At 31.2% G+C, this 26,434-nt stretch overlaps 2 protein-coding genes across 4 annotated transcripts; both read left to right on the plus strand.

Moving 5' to 3' along the window:
• Window positions 1-3,090: 3,090 nt before the first annotated feature.
• On the plus strand, window positions 3,091-7,994 carry Bma-exc-7 (Uncharacterized protein; the record flags this gene model as incomplete). Its single annotated transcript, XM_043078870.1, has 9 exons — window positions 3,091-3,165; window positions 3,688-3,871; window positions 5,061-5,164; window positions 5,673-5,826; window positions 6,021-6,181; window positions 6,470-6,695; window positions 7,272-7,438; window positions 7,638-7,763; window positions 7,947-7,994. 9 exons carry the CDS (start codon window positions 3,091-3,093, stop codon window positions 7,992-7,994), a joined length of 1,245 nt encoding a protein of 414 aa, XP_042934804.1.
• A 7,582-nt stretch (window positions 7,995-15,576) lies between these two features.
• Window positions 15,577-25,637, plus strand: Bma-lat-2 (Uncharacterized protein; the record flags this gene model as incomplete). Of its 3 annotated transcripts, XM_043078871.1 has the most annotated exons (20): window positions 15,577-15,634; window positions 16,042-16,151; window positions 17,524-17,639; window positions 17,790-17,975; window positions 19,672-19,820; window positions 19,978-20,152; window positions 20,390-20,516; window positions 20,681-20,861; window positions 21,168-21,380; window positions 21,614-21,675; window positions 21,764-21,881; window positions 22,238-22,367; window positions 22,536-22,613; window positions 22,800-22,946; window positions 23,171-23,375; window positions 23,554-23,672; window positions 23,822-23,888; window positions 24,095-24,307; window positions 24,753-25,017; window positions 25,342-25,637. In XM_043078871.1, 20 exons carry the CDS (start codon window positions 15,577-15,579, stop codon window positions 25,635-25,637), a joined length of 3,015 nt encoding a protein of 1,004 aa, XP_042934805.1. The 3 variants fall into 3 exon arrangements, with proteins under 3 accessions (XP_042934805.1, XP_001900260.2, XP_042934806.1); XM_001900225.2 differs by lacking the exons at window positions 15,577-15,634; window positions 16,042-16,151; window positions 17,524-17,639; window positions 17,790-17,975 and adding an exon at window positions 19,264-19,349; XM_043078872.1 differs by lacking the exons at window positions 15,577-15,634; window positions 16,042-16,151; window positions 17,524-17,639; window positions 17,790-17,975 and adding an exon at window positions 19,264-19,349 and having other exon boundaries at window positions 25,506-25,522.
• Between the last annotated feature and the right edge of the window lie 797 nt (window positions 25,638-26,434).

Consider the following 26,434-nt stretch of genomic DNA (forward strand, 5'->3'; position numbering starts at 1 on the left):
TGATCCCACTGTCGTCCTTCTTTCAATCATTTCGCTGCTGCAATCAACATCGATGTCTTTCCTCTTCTAGTGTTCTGCTCGACAAGAGACAATAATAACATTCACTACTATCCGCTGTCATTGTTTCATTTCATTCTCATTAGCAATTTGGCAAGCTGATTTCTAGGCACTATGAGAAGAATGATCCTCTAAGAAATAACTTTAAAGTAATCAGCCAGAATGACCCAATAGGAACTCTTAACAAGCTGTCCTGCTACACCACTTTTACTAATTATATGCCTTACTATGTCACCAAAAAATGAATGGCTTGTCTTAAAATTTAAATTTATTCATTTTATAATCAAAATAAAAATTAATTAGGAAGGTGCTGAGCACACATCAGTTTCCTTCAAGTTAGCAGCATGTTACGCCAAATGATGTCCATTTGCTGTCCACTCATTGTTTTTTTTATTTTTACTTATCAATCCAAGCACCTATCAAAATAGCATCTATATATGGAAGATTCTGGTGGGAAAGAGGTCAATGTATAACAAGAACAATAGAATAAACAGATGTGTCTTTTAATTCCGAGTTCTATTAATTAAATTTTAATATGTCATTAAGGGCACTTATCTTTCGGCGATTGTTTTATGATTATCCAACTGTTATACAGTCTTTGTTTTTCCTATAGTTTTAGCGTGATGCCAACGAATAATTATCGTTGGCATCACGAATATTATTTGAATGAGTAGCAATATCTATGCTACTATCTAAAGGAGATGAAATTTTCCTACGAAAGCTGAAATGCCAAATTAAACTATTCTATTTTTCATCAAATTATAATTTTAGAATTCTTTATACTTAAATCCAAAATCTTCATATTATAACTCTGTTACAATGTTAATTACGTCAACAATAAAAGATATATAATTTACCAAATTCTGACATGCTGGCTTTGTCATTATCTATTTCAATAATAAAGTTGGTCTGTTAATAAGGAATTAGACTTTATTATGCTTTTGAAAGGGCTTTCGTATCACCAGTTCTCTTTTCGCTAAGAAAATGAAATTTAATCAAAGTAGATTGAAAACAAATTTTTGAAATTAAAAGTTCATTAATTTCTATTCTTCTTGAGCTTAATATTGTTATCACAAATTGAACTTGCATGTAGTGAAATGCGGAAATAACTGATAATTAAAAAAGACATTTGCCTATGCGAATTCCTGTTTAAAGAACAATATATTTGTACTAAGTTTATTTTCGATATTAGCATTGTTTGCATGGTTTTCAATTGGTTATAGGATGAATTCCTTTGTTTTCTCATCGTAATTTTATCACTTCAAAAGGAAAGGCAATTGCAAAATATTTTCATTTTTCCTAAGTATTTTTTTTTAAATTGTTCATTTTTAAGTATTCTGTGTAACCTGCAAAACCACGCACAGTATAAGATAAATATCGATACAGTCAAAGCGTATGAAAATCCCCCTCTCTCTCTCTCTCTTTATATCATTTTAATCATGAGATATACATCTATGGATGATGACACAACGAGTAAAAATCAGCAAAGCAATTCTCGATAATCAGCAACTATTTCGTACTAGAATCTATTACGACTCATAAGGCAACCCAGAGAAGTCTGCTACTATTGGATTATCGTCTTTCAATATGAAACTTTCAACCGACTTCATTAAATATAAAAAATGGCTTATCTTGAATGCTCCCACAATATAAAATCAAAAATCCAGAAATCAGTCGTAGATCATATGACCATAAATTGCTGATTCATTGAATGTTGCATTGCAAGACATACTATAGTTTCACGGCCTCTTGTGGAAATGGGCACTTCCGGAAGTTCCGGGATTTGGTGTGAAATAACATGTGGCCTGGTGGATTGGCATATTAGTAATTACAGTTTTCTTTAGTTTTTGAGTTTTGTTGGATATCCTGAAGTATGGTAGTCTCGGTTCTCACTTACTGTGCAAAAAAACCTCTTCTATATACCAACTGTGGTATCCTTGCACTCAACAAGGTTTTGATTTATATCAAGTCTTATCCGAAAACTATTGATCATTGCTAAACTTTTTTTAATTTTCCATTACAAGTTGGAAGAAAATATTTAGAGACAATTATTAAAATGATTCTAGTAATTATTATCAGCCCAGAGCAAGAAGTTTATTTGTCATCACTAACCAAAATAAGGTCTAATTGTAACACCAGATTGAATCTCCATTGTTGTTCAGTACTTGAACGGTAGTGATTTAGTGAAGGGTTATGTTATTTTTCCAGTAGTGTATATATCAAACAAAGAACTGCAGTCCGTATTGGCTAATCTTGTACGATTTTATGGAAAACTCAATTGTATCAAGCCAACGGTTTGTGTCTTTCTCAAACAAGCGTGAAATGAAATAGTGATGAGCGATAAATCGGTTTGTCCCTCTCGTGAAAGCCTATTGATCATTTTTGAATGATGTCGTCACTTTTGTTGAAGATTTATTCATAAAATATTAACTTGTTATATTTAGTTTAGTCCCCATTTTTGTATCACTCGGAATATTTTCATCTCTACATTAATGGAATTGGAATGTTAATAATTTTGTTAATAAGTTGATATCAGTCCAAATAACCCAATTTTTAGCTGTTAAGGATTATTTGAAATGAAAGATGTCTGCTATAGTTGGAGCTGTTGTTTTTCTTAACAGTTCAAAATAGTATTAAACAAGGTGAATGGAGTTTTGAGGCTCGAGCCGTTATTTTTCGAATCCGACCACCTACCCGTAGAAGGTGAATTATGGTTTTATAGCAATTCATGCATTTTCCAAACTTTAATATTATTTGTTTTGCTTATGTGCTTTTAGGGCGTGTTTTCTCCGGTTTTGCTGATATCAGCTTGTGCAGTACGAGTACAAGATTGATATGTCTTCTTGCAAAACAGTTAATCGTTTAGATGTTTTAGAAAATTTTTTCGTTGTTTTTCAGCGAGAAAAAAGATTCTGCAGTGCCAAAAACATATTCTGAAAAGTGGTCAAATACAAAATCAGAATCATTTCAAAGATTTGGTAACTGTTTACTGTCAAGCGGAAAGTGTTTGCGTGTGAGAGCAGTTGAATAGTTATGGATAGTCAAGCAGGTTCCATTGTTTTGCAACAGCAGCAGTCTCAAGCTCTATCTAACGGAAATGGCAACCAGGTGGACAGTAACTTAATCTTTGTGAAATTATTAAATCTAATTTATTTTAGACTATGTCCTTTTTAATTGGTTAATTGATTTGTATGAAGAAATAAGTTAACTTAGTACTTTAACTAACTTTTCTTACTATATGTTTTTCACATTTTTGTACATGAGATAAGAATTATACTGCTTTATATGGAGCTATTGATTTCAGGGCAGGTTCCTCATTTAGCTAATGAATTGATATCTAAGTATATTACATAATTCTGTGTAAGTTTTGTGGCCTAGTTTTTTTCTTTGTTGGAAATTGGGACCTAATTTAATGAAGTTATTCTAAAAACAGTTAATAATTGAGAATAAAACATTTAGAAGTATGAGCTCTCACTCCTGGACTTTATTCATAAATATTTGATAATTTGAGCTTTTTGCATTTCTTTCGGATATTTGTAAAGTTTTATATCTATTTAGTGAATCATGCCAAATTTTCCATGATTTGTTGGAGTTAATAGATTTGAATTCCCAAAAACCGTTAATTTTCAGTGTTATGCTTCATCATCCATGTTGCCGTCAAATTCTCCCATCCTAGAAAGTGATGGTGAAGCGAAAGCGACAAATCTGATTATTAATTATTTGCCACAGAATATGACTCAAGAAGAAGTGCATGCGTTATTTTCGACCCTTGGCGAAATTGATTCCTGTAAACTCGTACGCGACAAAGTCACTGGTTAGTTAATATCTTTTATTCTAATGTACTTTTAACTACCATGGTTGGTTTCCGTTTTTTTTTTTTTTTTTTTTTTTGGAAAATTACAAATTGCAAAATTATTAAGTGATACTGGCATTGATGATACCTTATTGTTGGTATCAGAGTCACAAAATGAAAAGTTCTTGATAATAGTAGGGAAGTCACTTTGTGGTTCAATCTTCAAGTTCAATTTTCTTGTGTTTTTTCACTCCATCTCCATCGATTTTTTAAATTTTTCGGAAAAATTACCTTTTTTTGTGCTTAAATGTGTTGGACTCGTTTTTCTTCCATTTATCTGTATGAAATCTTTTAATTTTGAACATTTTGCATTTGTTTGCTTCGTTTTATGATAATATTCACTAGTAAGATTAAGCTTCACCTCACCGTGGGACACGCTATATAGTAGATCACTTGTCATTAAGTGTTAAAATCTTTTATGCAAACGAATTTTATTTTCTGCCAAGAAGTAGGTTTTTGTCAGTTCACAAAAAGGTCTGTGAATTTTCTGTTTATGTCAATGGCCAGGTGACGAAGAATCATTTTAGGAATTAACTAATATTAAAAAATGGGAAAAAACAGCCATAATCCCTTATTTGTTTAATTTAGTAAAGAATCGTAATTATTTCTTACTGTATTATTTCTTTGAAGTACAAGCTTTGCAAGACATTTTGTTAGCTTCGGATCTCGCAGGAATTTCACTGAATTAAAAGTTTCAAGAACAAAATTTAGATATTCCAATTCAGAAATCATTAGTTTGAAGAAAAAAAAGCTCATGTTTGATCGCTCACTACCCATCTCTCGCCTTGGGCTCTTGTTGATTTTAAAACATTTCCGCAATGACTCTTTTCGAAAAACATTTTTTGTCAACGTTGGTAACCAATAAAACTTTATTTCTTTTTTTTTTTTTCTCTCTTTCCAAACTTTCTTTTACTTGCTTTTACTTTTAACAGAATTTTGCTTTTAACTAGAATCATTTTGTGGAAATGGCATGTTGTGTTAGTTATTTCAGTGCTGATTTTTTTTTTCTTACAGTTCTACTTATGTTTTGAAATTTTTGGCAATTATTTTATTAACTTTTATACACTTGAATTTAATCCGCTGAGAAATTGTGTTTTTGCTTTACATTTCACTGCTTTTGTTATTATTATTTCAGTTCTCAATTTTTTAGGTCAGAGTCTTGGTTACGGTTTTGTTAATTATGTCCGTCAAGAGGATGCCTATAAGGCTGTCACTTCATTAAATGGCCTCAGGTTACAAAACAAAACCATAAAGGTTCGCTTTTTAATCGTTCTTTTGTATGTGTTTCCTGATTTGCTTCATATGTTTCTTTTGGATTTTTCAAGCTTCAGTTAAAAATTTTGTTGTTTTTCATAACATTTGTTTGTTATTGGATTGCGAAATATTTTTACTTCTGCATGGAACTCCCTCATTTCTGGAGCTTTCTGAAATTTCGGATTTCTTACCAGTCGTAATTCAAATAAAAGTGAAACAACATGAAAAATCCTAAAATGAGTTTAAATTAATCCTATCAAGAAGTAGGAATGATTATGTTAATGTCTTTATGATGTAATTGTTTATTTTTCCCAAATAACTCTTATCCATAACTATCATATCTCTTTTATGTTCAACTAAAATATAAGAAGAGTTAGGAAATGTGGAAAGTGACATTTTTTATGAAATAATCTTAGTGATAGCGATGGTTTGATATCAAGTCCAAAAAGCGATATGGAAAATGCTAGTACTGATGACGAAAAAAATATTTTTACTTATTTTCTTTAAGGTGTCATTTGCACGGCCGAGCAGCGAATCTATCAAAGGAGCCAATTTATACGTGAGTGGTCTGGCTAAAACGATGAGTCAGCTTGATTTGGAAGCACTTTTCAAGCCTTTCGGACAAATCATTACATCACGAATCCTCTCTGACAATGTTACTGGTAAGATATGAATTATGTAATTTTAATCTACGTCTACACGTTTTCTTTGGTTAAATAAGTTTGATGCCATAACTTATAGCGTTTCTTTTCATTTTAGTTAAATTTATTAAGATATAGAAAACTTTGTATGATTCGATGGGAAGAAATGTTTTTATGCAGTTTTCACTTGTTCTCTTTTAATCGATTAATTCAAGGGATATCAAAAGGTGTCGGTTTTGTACGTTTTGACCGGAAAAGCGAAGCTGAAGATGCTATCGATAAATTAAATGGAAAAATTCCTGCTGGTTGCACTGAACCGATTACTGTTAAATTTGCCAATAGTCCTGCAGCAAATGCTCAAAAAGCACAACTTCAGGTCATATGTCACAGTTTTTTCTTCTTTTTTTTTTTTTTTGAAAATCCGTAAACTTATTTCTTTTATAATTTTGATAAACACTTTAAGATTATTTTCCAAGTTTTTTAAACATATACATGAAATTTATTTAATTCTAAACTTTTTCATGCCAAAATTTCTTTTATACCAGCATGCAAAATATTCTACGTTCATTTAGATCTTTCCGTCTTACGTCAAGGAGCAAGGTTTTTCGTCTTTCCTTTTTTATCTCAGTTTCTTTTAGCAATAGAGTAAGTCGTTTATTTTCAGATAGCGCAAGCAGCATCAGCTTTAATGCCTCTTGCCCTTTTGAGCTCAATTTCCGCAACATCTGGACGGCGAATTGGTGCCGGTCCAATACATCACACACCGCAGGCTGGACGTTTCCGCTACACGCCACTAGCTGGAGCTCCTGGTACAACAACTGCAACCACAGCAACGACATCTAGTCCTGAGCTTATTACAACGCAACTGTTGCAAATGGCTGCAGCCACTGGTAGAAATTTAAATCAAATCTTACCATGTATTTGCATTTTAGATACACATGAAAAATTTCCAGAATTCGTAGAAAAATATGAGCAAAAAAGAGATTTCTTCTTCTTTTAGGTATCGTTTGACATATTTATGTTTATGTTTGTTTAATTGGAGCAGGTAGACTAAATTTTAATTCCGAGAATAAGTCTTGTAAAAATTTTTATTAGTTATTATTTAATGGAAGTTGTTTTCTAATTAGAGTCTTAATTTAGAGTTTTTTTGAAAACACGATGTTTTAATTCTAACTTGAGTTTTACTGAATATACAGCATTATATCGGTCTTCCGGAATATTCCATCTTAGAATTATGCTCAACTTTTTGTTCTTTATTGCAAAATTTGTTAGAGATCCATTATGAGATGTTTATCATACTCATGTATTATACTCGGATTTTTTGCAATTTCATTACAATTTAAAATTTATTAGCAGTCAAAAAAAAAAAAATGTAGAAGAAAATGGATCCCTTTTATACACAGTTGGGAAAGGAATGGTTTTTATTCTGGAGAAAATTCTTAAGGAAGTAAATAAGACTTTTACAGGTACTAGCACCTCACCAGTACAACTAGCCGCACTTGCAAATTCGACACCTTGTGGGAGTGTCGTTGGCACCGGATGGTGTATTTTTGTGTACAATCTTCCTCCTGAAACTGAAGATGCTGTATTGTGGCAACTTTTTGGACCATTTGGCGCTGTTCTAAGTGTTAAGGCAGGCATTGTCATTACGGATTGCACTTAGCATCACTACATTATATTTGAGAAAAATAGGGGGGAATATTTAAGGATAATGAGTGTTTATGTTATATAGTAGTATGGGAAACCTTTATAAATTCTAAAGCTTAGCATTGTCATTGTTGATTTTAGATACAGCTTTTAAGTTTCTATATCGGCGTAAATTTTATTTGTAGATTATAAAAGACTTCTCGACTGGAAAATGCAAAGGATATGGCTTTGTAACAATGGGACAGTATGAAGATGCCGTCACAGCAATCACTTCACTAAATGGAACGCAGCTGGGTAATCGAACTCTTCAGGTAGTGAATTTCAAAATTATAAACTTTATTTCTTCAAGGGCTAGCCCACTTTAAGATAATTTATGAAGAAATTAAAGACTTCAAGCCATTATTGGATCATTTTTCAAAATATTTCACTAGTAAATGAATTAAATTTTCTAAGTTTTCTCCAGCGAAACATAAGTATGTCAATGAAAATTTAAGGTGTCTTTCAAATCTCAAGTGGTGTCATCAGCAACTCGTAAGCATTGATTCGCATATATTCCGGTACATCCATCATCACAATCTTGCCGACAGTATTGTTTGAAAAATATTTATGCCAAAGATCTAGTCCCCTTTTCTTATATGCCACATTTTTTCCTTAGATATGTGAAAATCTAACTAGTGTTTGGTTTTGCACTATTGCACTACCAATTTCATGACTAAAAATCATCTGATTTTCTTATTTTGACATATATTTCATTTAAATATGGAGGAATTTTTCATCCTAATTCTCACAGTGAATTTCTTTATCGCGATTTTTTTTTTTGACTTTAGTTATAAGAAATATTTTGTTTTTGGAAATTAAAATGAAAAAATTAATTTAAATGGAAGAATTCGAAATGTAGTAAAATTAGATTTTGCATTAGATTTTTACTTATTTTTGTGATTATTACCAAGTTCCTTAAATCGAGAAGCTGCATCGGTGGTTTGATCAAGCATTGTTATGTATTATAGGTACGAGTGTTTAATTTTTTAATTGTACAAAAAACGTCCGATATTTCCCAAACAGGGAAATATCGGACGTTTTTTTTTTTTTTCAGTCCGTTTGATGGCATTATATGAGTAGAAGTCCCATCTCTCAGTGATTTAGAAATGGTATGTATTGCTATTGTCAGCAGTGGTTTTGCACTGCCATATTTTATCACCTGAAAAATCACTCTGTATGGGATTGGGGTGTCTTAGTTGTTAAAAAAATATTCGACTCTGTCAAAAAATTAAAACTGCCTATAATTGGGAGAAAACAGTCCCTTTACTTTTCTACGCTACTAGAATAAGCAAGTAGTTTTTTTTTTTTTTTCTTTTATCTTCGCAACGTTTGTGTTTTCTTTTGGGCTATTTTTAGATCAAGCTTTTTTACATTTAGGTTATTTCTAACTTCATCTAATATCATCACGTCAATACACGAACGGGTGGCAGTTAGTCTGTTGCAGTATGAAGTGTGAACTCATTATCTCATCATCTCATTCACATTGTGATAACTTTTTCCCAATGAAAAAAGAATCGCTGTTGTTTGTAATCATTGATGATTTGAATTGACTGATTCGTATGCATAAAATGGAAATACTTTTTTCCACTTATTTTTTGTCACTCATTTCAGAGTGTTTGCAGAAAGAGAAGCAGAGCTTGGTTATTGGTAACAAGGAATTCTTTCTGATTTTTTTTTTTCGTTCATTTTTCTGTCGTGAAGTTTTGCCTCTTTTTCTTTTAGTTGTTAATGTTTTTTAAAAATTTGATTCCTTTTTCTTTTGGTTTTCTGTGAATTGTTGTTCAATTCATAGATCTCTTTTTGAATTTGTTTTCCTTCTTTTTTATAGTTTATTTTTAATGTGGAGAAAAGAAAAACTCCGCATTAGAAATGTAGAGTTTTTCCTTTCCCTATTCTCTTTTATTGCTTGATTTTCTCATCTGATATTTTTTTCTTTTCAGTATGTTATTTTGGCCTCTGATGCATTTATTGAAGAGTTGATTGCTCGATTTTATGGTTCCTATTTAAAGTCTCAGTTTGATATTTGGCGATATGGGTTTCCAGATTTTTTTTTCCTTAGTCGTAGATGCATCTGAGAGTTAGAGCTAATTAATGGGTGCTTGTTTTTAATTTAAACTCCAGTGTTTTTCATTGTTTTTTAAATATTAAATAAGATCCTCTATTACTGCTTTTTTTTTTTTTTTCTTTTTAAACACTGGATGCATATTCTATTTCGGTTTTAGAATTTGTGGTTTCTCTGTTTTTTCTGTTTTCCTTTTTTTTTTTTTTTTGACCTTACGTTGTCCTGCACATTATTTGACTTCCTACCATTTTTGTTTTGTCGAGTAAGCTATTCATTCGCTTGGCCTTTTTTCTTTCGTTTATGAGGCAGTTCAATTGGCGTCAGTGTTAATCATCAGCATATAGACTTGCAGTGCACCTAACGCTATCAGTATTATCTCTTATTATTAAGTCTAATATTTCCGCCTTCTAATCAGAGTATATTTACGTTTGTGTGCTTTGGAGTAAATTTTGTTTATGTTTTGGTTGATTTTTCTTGTTCTATTTTATTGTATCACACGCAGTGTTAATATTCACTTTTTACAAAGGAAGTAGGAGGATTGAATATCCTGAAAATGGTAGAAGTGAACACATCAACTAAAAAGCCAAGCAGATTGCTGCAAATGTTTGTTTTCATCACGCCAAACAGTTTAAAAATTGCATATTTGTGCATTTTAGTCATACATTATCATACAGTTGAAGTTGCAATTGATGGTGGACAATGTACACATCGAAGGAAGCATCTTTCTGAAATTGTAAAATTTTTTTAATTGGGATTTTTCGTTTTGGCAGTAAGATTTGACAGTTTTTGACTTAATTTGAATGTCTGTAATCAATTTTTTTTAGGGGAGTGGTGATTCATTTTTGTTTTTCTTTCTGTTCTCGAATAATTTTGAATAGGAAGGGGGAGATGGATCTAGCTGTGTTTGGGAATTCAATGATGCATGATGCTCAGGCCGTTATTCACAATTTATGGATGTATGGCATTCAGACATATACAAACGTTGATGTTGTAGAAGTTGAATAAACAATCTAGCAAATACAAAAGATATGTATAAGAGTAGGAAAGGTGAAAGGATCCTGTTCCCATTCATGGCCATTTCTAATCACAGCTATGGCTGTTTGCTAGAATCAGATATTCGAGTGTGTAAGGATGGATGCTTGAAAGCTTATCTATCATCAGGGCTGGTTGTTTGAACCACTTTCATATTTTAGCTATCCAGTAATGATCTACTTTAGAAGTGCAAAAAAACGAAAAGCAAGAAAACTGGGGTTAGGAGAACTCACCATCGGAACTACGACTTTCATTTTCTGGATTGTTACCCAATGTTGTGTTGTGCATAACATTGGTAGATTGCGGTAACCGAGCGCAAGCATTATTCATTTGGAAGCATGCTGCGGCTTGTTGCTTAGAATCAGTACTGATAATTTAAAATTGCCATTAATTTTAAAACTACAATTACAGCTTAGTATATTTTTCTTTTTTATATTTTTTTATTTTACCTACTCAAGTATTTTATATTTTTCTTTATTTTATCTACTTAAGAAACCTGTTTGATATTCATATACTGCAAGATATAATTTTTTAGGGAGTGCGAGTTTTAGCATAATTTCTATGGCTCAGAAAAATCTTGAAGTTGATTCAGCGAGAAGAACAATTCTTTGAATTCAAAAAGCAGTGAAAACCATTTGAAATCTGTTTCTCCAGCTCATAAATCTACGAATGTTTCAAACAATTGTAAAAATTCTAAAGAACTTTTACCACAAAAATAATCGATTTGAACAAGAAAAAAAGACTATAAACTTCAAAATGTTTTAAAAGCAGCTCACATGCAATAGCTTGTTGGTATCAAGACTAGCAGAGTCTTTTAAACGTTTTTAAGTGTAATGATTTTCTTTTTTTATAGTAAATGTTAAAAACTTTAAAAGTTCAACGGAATTGAAGTAAACAAACGGGAAAATTTATCAAATGAATGCTTTGAAACAATCAGTTTTCTGACTCCGAATTTCATGCCATCTCTGATCTCATATATGTGTATGTGGTGTAGATCATTCTGCATCCATATTATCGAGAGTTTTAATATTTAAAAAATTTCTACTAAATGTTTATTAAATTTAAAATCCAAGGAGAACATTGACTTTTATTAGGTTTTTTCTTTTGGATTAGTAAGTAAGAAGCGCTTATCTTAATCTTTAACAATGTTCTTTGGATTTGCAATCATTGGTAACATCTGTAGTTTATACATAGTAAACCTCATATTAGAGTACAATCGAATCAGAATACTGTGATGAAGTCAATGAGTTGTTTGACTCTATTCATTTTGGATGTCTTCTATTATTTCGATGCATCAGTGCATAACATATATGAATAATTTATTACCTAATTTACTGAATTTCATAGTTTTAACTCTTTGAATGTTTCAAACTTTTGAGAATATGATTGCTATAAAATATAATTTACGATGCTCTAGCGAGAGCATAATTAATTGGATAACTTAATTCCCAGATTATATGCTCACTTGATGATCCGCTCACACGCCAGTTCACTTCTTTCTTATATTAATTCATTATTACATTACTTCTAAAGTTAATATAAAGGTGCTAAAGTTAATTTAAATATTAAATATATTATTATCGCTTGTGCCACTTAATTTAAACACATTAATGTAATTTAACAGTATACAGTTCTCTTACGTCGTAATGTATTCGTTTTACAAAAAAAAAGTTCTTTAATGAGCAAAATTGCTAATAAAAAAAAGAAAGGAACTGATTCGAATGAAGGCTGATCCGATGGTTCACAGCAGCAACACGAATGTGTACATTCTGAAATATAATATCAATCGTTGCTAATGCTTTTCTCGACGAAATGACGGAATGCAATGCTTCCATTTATTTTAATTTTGTTCCTTTTAGTCAGCATTAATCTGAGTCCCTATATTGTATAGTAAAATCCAAAATCTCTGTATGAACTGAGGAAAAACTGAAGATTGCTAGCGGTAATGAAAGCTTAGCTTTTTGGCTTCGATGTGGCTTTGGCTTTTGAAATCTGTCCTTCACTGATATAATTGAATGGGTCGTCGCCCTTATACAGGAAAATCGATTAGTATCTAGCATATACCATCACGTGCTGTACAGCTAACTCATTAATTTTTGCAAAAATGCACGAAATTTATTTCAGTTAAAAAGGTTTTATGTAATCGTATTTGCCAAAAAAGGCAAAACATAATTAGTAGGCGAGAATGCGGCGCATACATCGAGAATTTTCCATCAGATGAATTAAGTGTCTAACGAATACTGTCCATTCAGGATGTGTTTCCAACTCGGAATTTTGCAGTATCCACTTTATTCTCAAGAAAAATAAAATAAACATATAAATCCAAGCTATTTGAAAAATGAGACAAAAAAAATTTTTGAAAGATCCATCTAAAATATATATTTAGTATTGCAGCTTGTTTTGATGCGTTTTTCTGATTTCATTGCCTTTAAGATTAAAAAATGAATAGAATATAAATACATAATCCATCCATTCTCTAATTATTATTACTTCCATCCTTAAGAATTCGATGAATTATCTAATTAATTACGCTCTCATTGATACAGCCATGACTTAAGATAAAACTGTTCTTGGTGGATTTTCGAAGACTGTGAGGAAAATATTGGGAACTTTAACCAAAAATCGAACATCCATATTAGTACAAATTTTAAATCTTACGAATCAGCTTTTTAATTTTTGCTGAAATAATGCTGATATCATAGTAATTGTTTTACAATAAAAATATTACTTTCTACTTTCTTTTCCTCTGAAATAGATTTAAACTAACTAGAATATTTCAGGAAAACGCGGAGGAAGAGGAGAAATTATAAGCTTCGACTGAAAATTATGATTTTGCTACCTTTGTTGAAATTTGGAAATCAAAAGATTAAAAATATATTTAGAATTAGATGAACGTAGAGTTTCGTCTTCAATATTTTGCACTTGATCTGTCTAGTGAAATAGGTTATAGAAATTTTTGTTTACAAATATCAGGATAGGAAATTCTCTATGTTCAGTTGAAATTTCGCATTAACAGTACTACCACTAATCCCAACTTTCATTAACCAATAATTGTCAATAAATTCTCAATATGTTGAATGAATCCTTTAGCAAATCGAGCCATTTGAATCCAGTACTGATATGAATTTATCTAACATATATTTCTAATTAGGAACTGGTTGATGATATTACAAATAATAATATTTATGGAATGATCCACTTTATCTGCTCAATATAACAAATGATTATTTAATAACTGAATAATTGTAATTATTAAGTAGTTTTACAACTACTGATTGTTTCGTACTAGTATAATCGACTATAAATTGAATAATTCATCAGTAGACTTGAAGATAATGCTAAAATAGCAAAACGGATTATGAATGAATAATATGATATGAATACTTTATCTATAGAAAAAAAAGGAGCAAATAATCCACTGGAAAAGAACGACACAAAGTGGATCATATGTCTCTTATTGCTCCATATATAAGTGAACAGCATTTACACTGAACTACTCGCATTTTAAATTGCTGCTCATTATTCAATCACTTTCCTATGGCTACAAAATTTCATGACATGCCGGCTCTATCTATAATTTTTTGCGGTACTATTTAATTATAATTTGCTAATAACCCAACACTGTTCAGTCAGGAACTAGTGCATCCCTTTGTAATGCAGTTACAAGCCAAAAATAAGTCTGTTTATAGTTTTATAAAAAACGTTAACAATGTCAATACGTATTAAAATAATTTTTCTTTATTGTCCTATTACTATGCTTTAGCAGCCCCAGTTTTTGGTTTAGCTACTTTTTAAGAATATATTTCGCTTACAAATCTCTCACTGTCACTTCCATACTTCCGATCTTTGAAAAAAATCATCTATATGGTTTATTATTGTTGAAATCACTTAATTGTATTGCATTATTTAATAGCTAAATAAATCATCAGACTTAAACCATTACGTTAAAAAAAGCATTGACATAAAGTGCAAAAGTTCGATTTTTGACAGCACTACTGAATGCTCCAACAGTTTAGTAGAAAACATATTCTGATTCACTCAGAATTTACTACAACTATTATCGTTTCATTATTCTTAATGTAAATATTGGATGTTAGCAAATCCATTTAAGAAGTGTAAGAAATGAAAAGTTTGAACTAAATATCGCATTTTATCTAATAGTCTTCATCAATTTCTGCAACAATTTCACGAGAAATGTTCTGTATGACATTATGATTAATCTTTTTCACTTTCCATTATTGAAAAATAACTGTAGATAAAAGGAACAAATTTTAAACTTTTGAAAAATTTGAATGATTCACTCCCAGTAAATGATTTTCAGCAGCACTGGTTACTGGTGATTCACCTGTTTACTGCCAAGCTGATGGTTGCTTCAACAATTGTCTAGTGACATCCAGTGAGATGATATATTTCGTTTTTACGTTTTTTAACGTTTTATGTTGCAATTTTCATTTTTGCCATAATTTGCTTTTCTTCTCCTCTCATACACAACCTGATGAATAGCAAGCGTCACGGACTTGTAATGAAGAGCATTTTTGTCAGAATGAAAATTTGCCGAAAAATTCAGTTCTTAAATTAACAGATAAGTTATATAAAATGTTTATACTCTATGAAGCCACCTAATTGTATCTCAAGCTACGTATCACTCTGTTACACCGTGAAAGCATTCATAAAATGTTTATACTCTATGAAGCCACCTCAATTCAATTCACCAAATATAGACGCTTTTGAACTGTTTTGAGATATTAATAATAAAGTGTATATTGTGCGGAAAAAAAAATTGTATTTTTAGAAATAGATTTAAGTGAAACGTTTGAATGCCACTCTTCTTTCTCACAAATTCATCTTTTTTTCATGTTCTGAATTTATCACTGCTGGCCATATGATGCTGAAAGGTACCCAACAAGTATATGCTTGGAACCGAAACATTTATACAAAGAATTTTATCTCTATCAATTCATTTTTTGTTTTAAGGAAGTTGCATCGAATAGATGTTCCGTGATTGGATTCTTGTTAACTGCTCTAATCTTCATTTGCCAATAAATAAAGGTAATTCTCTTTCCCTCATTCCTCTTTTCATAGCTGCTCTGCTTGTGCTGCTTAGAATTATATTCATCAGTAACATCGAATTAGAATAATTTAATTAGGAAATCATTCTGAAGTCTAAATATTGCAGTTTGAAGCATAAGAGACTACAAAAGTGATATTTTAGAAATGGATGAATTAGGAAGGGCGCAATGTATGTGTCATATTTGTGCCACTCATTATACAACTTTGAAATAGACTGGAATAATTATGTAATTGAATCTATAAATATCCACTCAGAAATTTTATTAAATCTAAACGGATTTTAGAATATTTTGCTGAAATGACTCTGAGAGCCACCTAACTGACACAATTAACTCAAAATTAGGACCAAGATTTCCTTTTTTTTCTTTTCATGTGAAATATTCAAGGTATAGTATTTGAATCACAAAGTATTATCTGTGCCGATAATCAATTCGAATTTTCATGTCCTAGTGGAGGTTCAATATATGTCGATTTTGCTGCATATGGAAATATTGGAGTTAGCTCCTAAAAAATTTCAAATTCATTTTTTTTTTGTTGCATTAATAATAAAAAACAGCAACCCAAAAAGGTTCAAGACATCAGTACTTTTGGGAAGTCGCATTTCATATTTTAAGAACATTCACAATTACGATTTGGATTGAAAACAAATTACAAATTAATATTATTTTGTTCCAGGGAATTTTGTATTGAAAGTTTTTGTTGTTTTTTTTTTTTTTGATCAATTGAAAAAGATGAATTTCTGATTTTTCCTCCTGACTTAAATCGTAATAAATCAAATTCTTCAGATGTTTGCACGAATAAATAACTCACGTTAAGGATAGCAAACAAAAAAAAGAAGGAATAGTGGTGCTAAGAGAAGGGCTGGTCATAGCTACGATATCAATAACAAAATTTCTTCTTGCTAAATAAAGAAACATTGCGTGTTACGCCTTATTTTATGATTGCTCTTAAAAGGAAGACAAATGACGAAAAGAAATTAAAACAGTTCGAAATGGGAAATGGCAAAAAAAGGGATCTAAAAGACTGTCATGTACAATGCTCCTTCACTATTTTTGCTTTATTTCCAAGCTATGTCTCAAAAAATATCCTGAAAATTAATTAGAATCTTGTTTAAGTTATTTTTCCTTTTTCATTTCAGGAATCCGGGGAAAGATGCTTAACTTCCATATAGAAAAATTAAATGTTACATATTGGGAACAATGTGTGCATCCGTCCAGTTTACAAACAATGATTAGCATGTCAACTAATTTTCTTTTAATTTCAAGTCCATTAATACTCCAAATCAAAAGCTACCTACTGATTCTCGATAACATTCTTTCAGGTGTCAAGATCTCACTACTTGACGAATCAATGATCTTCAGTCATTGTTTCCAGATAGTCCTTGTCTACCTAGCACAGCTATTAGTTTGCAGTATCGGATGCGATGTCTGTTTGGTTCCTTTTATAATTTCTGCTATTAGTGCAATTTGACAAAAAAACTCAAATTTGTATTTTATTTGAGCTATTCCGCTTATGCTTATATCATATTTCTAGAACCAATGACAATATTTCCTTCACACGCAGTCTATCAAAATGGACGGTGTTATGTCCCATATGTAACAGAAGAACCACTTTCAATATACAATGCACAAACAAAATGTCTTAAAAAAGTAATGTTACAGTCTGGTCCAGTCTTGGTGATAGAAATTTTGAAAGAAACAAAGAATGAAATCATTTCGAATTTTGTTAAATGGACCAAGCGACTTTATTGGATTTATCATGCTTTTACCATATAAATATGTATATCTTCGAAATATCGACTGAGCACTGTCTACGAACTAGCCACCTCGGCTTACTTATTTCTTTTATTAAATGCAACTGTTTTTTAGGGTGGACAGTTGGCTTTTTCGGTTGGTCTAATAGCAGAAAAAAAAATTGCTATAGTTGTGCAAAGACAAGTTCATAATAATAAAAGTTCTTGTTATTGGATGGATGGATTCGAGAGGTATATTTCCATACTGGAGAAGTTCTTAGAAACTAGTAAATTGTATTAAACTTGTTAAATATCATTTTGTGATACATCCATCGGCTGCTCGTAATCGGCTTCTGTTCTCTTTGTCCTCCTTTTTCATTTTGAAATATTTATTTCTTTCAGACTAGGTGGCAGTTCGTTCTGTGACTGCTATTATATAACTAGTAGAAGGGCTTTTTGGAATCAAAGAAACTGCAATAGCAGTCAACAATGGGTTTGTCAATTTGCGCCAGAAACCCAATCTACTGAAGTACACAATAAATTTATGAAGCAGCATACTATTTTCAACAGATTATGGAATGTTGAAAGGTTTGAGTGGAAGGTACAACAGGTACCACTTGTTGCAAAAGACTGCAATTTATCAGAACCTTAATAATTTAAATCAAGTATTGGTGATGCGGCTGTTATAAGTAACCGGAAAATAGGAAGCGAGTTAAAGAAACACTATAATTTTCCATAAACCACAGTTCAAAACCCTTATTTCTATTTATCCTTTATTTTAATTCTCATTTATTTCTCATTGAAATCATTTAAATCCAAAATTTATTAAAATGTTTCCTTTCTCTACTCTTTTTAAGTTGCATTCTGTGGTTATAATACATTGCAATTTTATGAGCTGAAAACAAAAATCGGATTGAGTAAATTTTGGAATATGAATAAACTCATCTATTTTATTTTATTTTCAAATAAAATTTAGACATAAAATTTCCATTTTGATTATGAAATGTTCATTTAAATTACTTAAATTTAACGTTTATGTTTAATCACGTTTCAGCCATATTCAAATTTAAATGTAGAGATTTTCAAATTTAAATCTATTTGTTTTTAAAGCTGATATGTTTAAATTATTTAGATAAATTTAGACATACAGGAAATCGGAATAATATTAACTTCTTGCTTAATCCCTCAGCATAGCATAAATTGATTATCTGAAGGACCATTTCTAAACAGTATTATTTACTTCGTAGTATTTAGTCCATTTCTCTACTTATTTCTAGAATAAAATTTTCATGATTCTTGAAGGAGAAAGAAGGAGCACTTTTTGACATGCATTTTCGAGTAACAAACAAATTTGTAAGCTAATTACTGGGCAAAAACAATGACTCATGCCTTATGTCGCGTGGACATTCTACAACTAAAATGTTTTAATAGTTATTAGCGTCACAGGATGGAAACCAGTTTCTTTTAATCATCTACCATTCATCTTCATTTTGCTCTCTACTTATTGCTGTTCAATTTCATTTTGACCTTAACTAAACTTTCCAAAATCTATCCGTTACTTTATGTGATTGTACTTCTGTTGGAATATTATTGAAATAAGAGAAATTTGTTAATTTTGACAAATTGAACAAAGTGATAAGTGTTATAACATTTAGGTATTTTAGTCATATTTTTTATTGAAATTTTTGACAATTTAAGGATTTTTGGGATTGAAACTTGCAATCTCCATTTTTTAGAAAATTTCCCTTCAAGTTTTAATAGTTGTGAAGATAATAGAAAAAGTGACTGTTTATTTCTCTCAGTTATAATCTGTGAATATTTTTGTGAAATCAAGATTTATTTACTTTCTAAATATCTGTGATTGTTATTCAATAGGATGGTTTTAATGACCGTCCTGCTACTTCTCCGTTTTTATCTTTATGTTTATGGTGATATTGTCATATCCGCTACAACACAAAATGGGTATTTTTTTTCTCATTATTAATTCAATGTTAAAAACATTCTTTTACTTCTTTACTTCCTTTCAATTTCAATTAGACTAAACAAACAAGGCTTTTTGTTAGAAAGGGATTTTGAGACTTTTCCCGCAAACAGAAACATAAGAGCAGATTGCTATGCAAGTTATATAAATTCCAGTTATGCTATCATAACAGTTGAACTGGAATGAGTTCCATTCTTTGAGCATATTTATGGCAACAACTTGCTATGAATTTGCGTATCATAAACTAAAGCAATTGATTTGTTCCAAATCAGTGAGGAGTAAATAAAAAATTTCTACTTTTAGTGCTGGAAGCAGTACCGCACAGGATGGAACGAATTTACGCAGGAAGCGTTCATTCTGCGAAGAGTTTGAGTGGGATGGAATTATTGTTCCACGTACGTTGGCTTGCAGTGAAATTGAAATACCGTGTCCAGATCCAGAAAATACCATCGGTAAGCAATTATTACGTATGAAACATTTGACTACAGCTATTCGCACACTGGAACTAAGTTTTTGGATAGATTTTTGGATAAAGTGTCTCGGTAGAGCTTTAGTAATTTTTTGTAAGAGTAATTTTGTTGTTTTTCAGTTTGAAAATTTTGCTTAAAGGAGTGACAACGCAGAAGTGCAGTTGTGAGTCGAGTGGATGGGAAGGAAAACCGAACACGGCAAACTGTACCCACAAATGGGTCGGATTGTTGGATCAAATGATAGATAGTGACGAACCTGCGGAGCATATTAGTCGAAAATGGGCTCAATTTTTGCAAGATTCAGTGAAGCAAATGTTAGTTTCCTTTTTCAGAAGTTGGCTTTTAATGAGGATTGATGATCCAAAATCTCGTTTGCTATTATTTCGAGACTGATTGCTAGTAGATAGTGACACACTTGCAGAATATATTATTCAAAAAAGGCTCAGTTTCTTTTTAAAACTATTGAAATTGAATGTTAATATCTTTTAGATTATCTAATTTCTGATTTGTCATTATTCAACATATTCTCTTTAGAAGTATTTATTTCTCAGATTATTTGGTGGTGACTTAGTGGGCAGTATTGAAATTGGCGAAAAACTGTTGTCACTGGCAAGAGTGCAATATGCAATATTAGATAACGAAGAAGAACGGAACGAAAAAGCTATCGAATTCACAGAGGTTTTTCTTGAAAGTCAATAAATTTTAAGTATCATTGTTGTGACTTTCTATTACTTTGAAAAATGTTTATTTCTAGCTTGAATTTTTCTTAGCCAATGAAAAAAAAGACATTTTTTGGACAGAATAGTAAGTAGTAGTAAATTGCTTAAATGCATTATTGGTAGATGTATGGTGAAGCAGGCAATGAATTACTGAGTGATCGTGCTGCAATTGTCTGGATGACTCTACCAGATGATGTTCGAATACGTGAGGTATCTTCATTAATATCAGAGCTGGAACAAAGTGCTACATTGATGGCTGAGTTTATCAGTGAAAAGCAGAAAAGAATTGAATACAACAATTGGGGTGAATTATTACGATTGTACAGCACGCACATTTTTTTCAAAATCTGGGTCTATATGAACTTGTAGTTAGGAATTATATATGACAGTAACTGCGTACATCAATCTTTTTATCTTCTGATTACATCATTACATTCTGATCTTCTGACTAATAACTGATTACTAATCAGTCTATGCCGACTTATAATTTCTTCTGGATTTCTTCTCAAGCAAGTAAAAGTTTTCGATTTTTGGAAACTTTGAGATGCTTAAGCTGAAGACAGCTTTCAAAACAAAGGAATTTTTATGATTAAAAGTAACATTTGTGCAGCTTTCGAAGTACAAATGAAAGGACCGATTCCTAATCATGTGGATGACAGTGGTAAATCAAAATTAGTTCGCCGATCTCATATATTTGATGCTATATCCTTTACTAATATTTCTTCGAGTTATACCAATGCAGATTTTAATGAGCTGACTGGGAATGTCACTTTCAGCTTCTCGCTGTCACCAACCTTCCTAATGCCGCCATTGAAAATACTTCGTATGTCCATGCTTTTTTTTAAAATATATTTAGTATAAATAATAGTAAAAATAATCGATCTATATCAAAAAAAAAATATGTTTCCATGTTAAGCAATAATGTTATAATTGCGACGGTTAAATTCTACATGTTTTCCAACTTGAGCTTCTTTCTTGTACCTCAAAAATGAATCTAAGCATGTTGAAGAGTTTTTTATGCAACTTTCTTTGGATTTCAGTCAATAATAATTTTAGAGCAGTCAGCGCAGGTGGCAGTTCTACCTACGTTTGGTGATTCCAGTCTTCTCATGCGCCCAGTTAGTGCTATTTAAATAACAATTTTAAACCTAAGTTAAAAGGAATTTTAAAATATTCGAAATTTTTTTATAAATTCCAATGTTATAGCGATCACGAGTAATTCCGACGCGTAGAAATCTGCTTCTTGTGGCTTATTATGTATTTAGATCAGTGGGAGCATTGTTGAATACAAATAAAACTACCATTGCCAACAGTCTTATAATTGGTATTCTTCAAATTCAAAATTTTCAATTTTTTTTTTTTTAAGAGCGCTGATTTATTTTGAGCTAGTCAGTAATATGCTCCAAATCAGCTAATTATTTATTGTTTTTAATGCATGTTCATACGTAATGGAAATTCATATTAATGTAATTTCTATATAACTGCTTTATTATACTTGTTATACATACTTAAGCGCTTAAATCGCAGTGTCACCTTAGCATTCAAAAACTTATAGCTGTCTTGACCAATCCAGTAAATTATGCGGCATTTATTCTTTGTCTAGTTCGCAATTTTCAACCGATTTTGAAAGAATGAGGTTGTATTTAGAAACTCTGGAAAAATACCAATAACGCATTACAGGTGCAAGTGTAAATGATCCAATGACCTCTATTCCGTTGCCTGAAAGTCACCCAGTTACTTTCAAATTTTATCATCTCAGAACTAATGGGGTAAATAATCCGCGATGCGTTTTCTGGGATATTTCCAAAAAGTGAGTATTGACGTTGTTAGTTTTAGTTGCAATTACTAATGATTTTACTTTTTATGCAAGATGTTTTCATATATCATTTACTCGTTCCTTTTAATTTGTTTACGATGATAATGATTAGAATTTAAAATTTATTTCAGTCATTCGAAATAAAATTATGCAGCATTTCAGGATTTGGAGCAAAGAAGGTTGCAAAACATTGCGCACAGTGAATGATTCAACTGAGTGCTCTTGCACACACTTGACTAGGTTTTTTTTTTTTTTTCAAATTTAATGCAAATCAGGTAAAGCAGTTTATATATCCATACTTTATCAGATCTTTACCATGCTTAGGTGGGCTCTATCTTTCTAAAAAATGTCGGATTACCATACGTATAGTATTACTTTCATTAGTGAATTGTATAATCTCAGCATCCTGTTCCTTTCGCATTTCAGTTTTGCTATTTTAATGGACATAACTGGTTTGTCTGGTCATGATAAAGAATCAGTTGTTAATCAAGTTTTAAATCTCACTACCACTGTTGGTTGTATATTTTCAATTATATGTCTCTCCCTTACTTCACTTGTCTTCACATGCTTCAGGTTAAAATTTATTAGCATTGATATAATAAAAATGGCGCTGTAACTTTATTCTTACTAAAGTTACAGCATAAAAAAATGGTTATAAAAGTGCATAAAATCATCAAATAAAAATGAAATTAAGGATTAAATGCATAGAAACTAAGTCTTAACTTCAAATAAAAATCTGGACTGAATTTAGAGCACATAGTCTATTAAGTTAAATCAGAAAATCTTATTTGTTTTAGATCTTTATGGAGTGTCCGTCACATGATCCATAGTAATTTATGCTTTTGTTTACTATTAGCTGAATTGGTTTTTGTAACTAGCATAGATAGAACTGAAAATAGAACGATATGTCGTGCAGTTGCTGTGATACTTCATTATTTCTTTCTTTCGGCATTTTGTTGGATGTTACTGGAAGGATATCAGCTCTACTTGATGCTTGTGCAGGTAATATACTATTACTTTTCATTTTAATACACATTATATATTTTATATTTAATCTTTATGTGATCTGTTTAGCTATTAGAGTTAGAGGGAGGTAATGCTATAATTAAACTGAGATAACATAATGTTGTTCGGTATATAAATGCATTCAAGTATGATTTTTGTGTACATGATTTCTGAGGTTTTCGAAAACGAGGAAGGAAAAACTGTCTTCTATTGTCTCTATGCTTACGGATTCCCAGCTATTATTGTTGCTATTACTGTCGGAGTTGCCTGGTCAAATTATAGCACCGATCAGTAGTAAGTTAAATATGTTTGGTTCGTGGTGTAGAATGATTTTCTAAAAGAACATTTTCATTTTTCCAACACTCGATTTAAAAAAATGTATTTTCTTTTGATCTAAAGATAATTTCCGAAAGTTTGAAAAATTTGCTTAGTCCATATTACAGCTGCTGGTTGAATGTAGCAACACCAACAATATGGGCTTTTGCTGGACCCATCGCCGTTGTCATTGTGGTTTGTTCCTTGTAAAAAATAGATTTGTAATTTGGATAATAAGCCTTCATTGAAACTTTAACTCTAGCTAAATCAACATAATGCCAGAAATTTCAATGTAGCTTGCTAAGTCCTGGAATTTCGACAAACATATGGAAAACAAAAAAAAAAAAAAAATTAGAAAATTTGCTTACTTTTTCCATATCCATTTCTAAGGTAATTTACAGTTCAATATAGTGTTTCTTGGTGTTGCACTGCGAGTGGTACTTTCGGTGCCTAGTCGTCATCGAAACCGTATGGAACAGATGTTAGGTTGGTTGAAAGGTTCCGCAACACTTCTGTGTTTATTGGGTGTCACTTGGATATTCGGGTACCTGATGATCATCCAGGGAGCCGAGACTGTTTTTGCATATATTTTCACAATTTTGAACTGTCTGCAGGTTCACTTTTATTTGTTGCAAATGTTCTTTTAATAACTAAAGATGAATTTGATTTTCTTGTCATCAAACATCTGTTTTTCGGCATTTATGTATATACCATCCAGTTGTAATGTTCGTATTTTCTTTGTTAAAAAATTATAAATCTTCTGCAAATTATTTTTGTAAGCTAGCTTATATTAATGCCGAGACTGTTTTATGCGTCTTTAACGATCTTCCATTTTTTCTATAATATTAAAATTTTTTATCGTCACGAGAAACAAAATATCGTAATAAGAATATAACCTTATTAGGAGACTCACTAGGAAATATTGCATTTCCTTAAAAAGTATTGTTCTACGTCAGAAAAGATAAAGCACGACAGTATATTGTTTAAAAAAGTTATTTGAATCAGAAATAATTTTAAATTCAATAAACCACTCACCCTAACCAAAAATCAAATCTTCAGGGTGTGTTTATCTTTATTATCCACGTTGTTCTAAATGACAAAGTACGTTCGACGTTACTGCGTTTCTTACGAGCGAATATTTGTTGCTTATCTGATGTCAATACTCCAAGCGTAGTGAGCACTGATCAAAAATTCACTGATATGATGAAGAATAGTGATCTGTCTCGTATATCTTCACAACCACTTACAGGAAGTTCAGATTGGAGAAGCATAAAAAAGGAAGAGAAAGGACTGTTTTTGGAGAAAGTATCTTCACAAATGGACGGTAAGATTTGATTGCTTTCCACTTGGTGCTAATATTTTCTTTTTGTAATGGTACGATTTTCTTTTCAGACTACCTTCCTGTATCTTTGCATTTTTATACTGATATACTTCTCTGTGACTAATTCTCATCAAAAAAATTTTGCAGTAAGGAAAATGTAAGGAAAATCTAAAAGGAGCTAAAGTGGACACTATTGAATCATTTAAAGATGCTTGGGTGATACAAATACTCACAAAATCATGCATATATAAAAGCAGTCATTTGTTAATTATAAACAATAGATTAAGTGATAACAGTTCAATAAAGGCTGTAATTGGAAATTTCCAGGAAAAGGAAGCCCGACTACGATGATAACTTATTTAGACTGGAAAAGAAAAGTTAGTAATGATTCTATTAGTACTCCGTCCAATGACTGTGGAAATTACGACTGCGAGAAAAAAGAGGCTTTTCCAGTTTCAACTGACAATGCATTAATTACTGACCTATCTCAGGAAAATTCCGAAATTGATGATGAAGGAAAATCTTTCACTGTGCATCCAGAAATCAACTGCAGTAATGGAGACAGATTTAAACCGATACAAAAAAGATCTTCTGAAATATCAACAATTATTGAACGATTTTGAAAAAAGTTGTAATTCCTGCAACAAATTTACGATTTTATTATTTCTTCGGAATAATCTCTTTGACCAAGATAAAGTTATATTATCCTCGGTTGCTTCCCTTGGCATCTTACAAAGATTCTTGACCGATGATTGTTTCTCTCTTATTTTGACACTTGTTCTTTTTATTGGAATCTTTTGTTTATGAGGGGAATGTTGCAATGAATAATAACAATGATTTGTAATAATGACATTCTCGGATTATCAATGTTTCCGAAAATTTTTATTCGAACTTGTAAAATTTTGTTTCCTTGAAGGTATCTTAATAATTCTTTGGTATGTTTATGTTTGTCTGAAGAACTTTAAACTTTAGTGTAAATTATTTGAATTCCATAAGACTTATGAATGTCGTTTTTATAAACGCTGAGACATGAGACTGAAGTTTAGGAGTATTTCTGAAGTTGAAGGAAATTCCAAAAAGTTACAGTTCTACCAATTGATGAAATTAAAGAAACCCGGATAGTTTGAATGGCTTCGGCTTCAGCCTATCTTTTATTTTTTGGTATTTGAAAAATGTAAGAAAGAAAAAGAAGTAAAATTTCTGAGTACAATAAATACGCACTGCGACATCTTACAAATTGTATAGTTAACCGTTTTAATCAATTTTCCTATAGTGAGATCGTATTCCAACAGAATATATTTCGAAAAGAAGAAATAACCTAAAGACTATGAACTTCACTTGATAAGTGGTTACACAATTCAAGTTGGCCAGGAGAGGAAGACTAATCTGCAGAGTAATTTTGAATAAAATGTGCTTACGC

This window comes from Brugia malayi (genome assembly GCF_000002995.4).
Source record: "Brugia malayi strain FR3 genome assembly, contig: Bm_v4_Chr2_contig_001, whole genome shotgun sequence".
Taxonomy (NCBI): domain Eukaryota; kingdom Metazoa; phylum Nematoda; class Chromadorea; order Rhabditida; family Onchocercidae; genus Brugia; species Brugia malayi.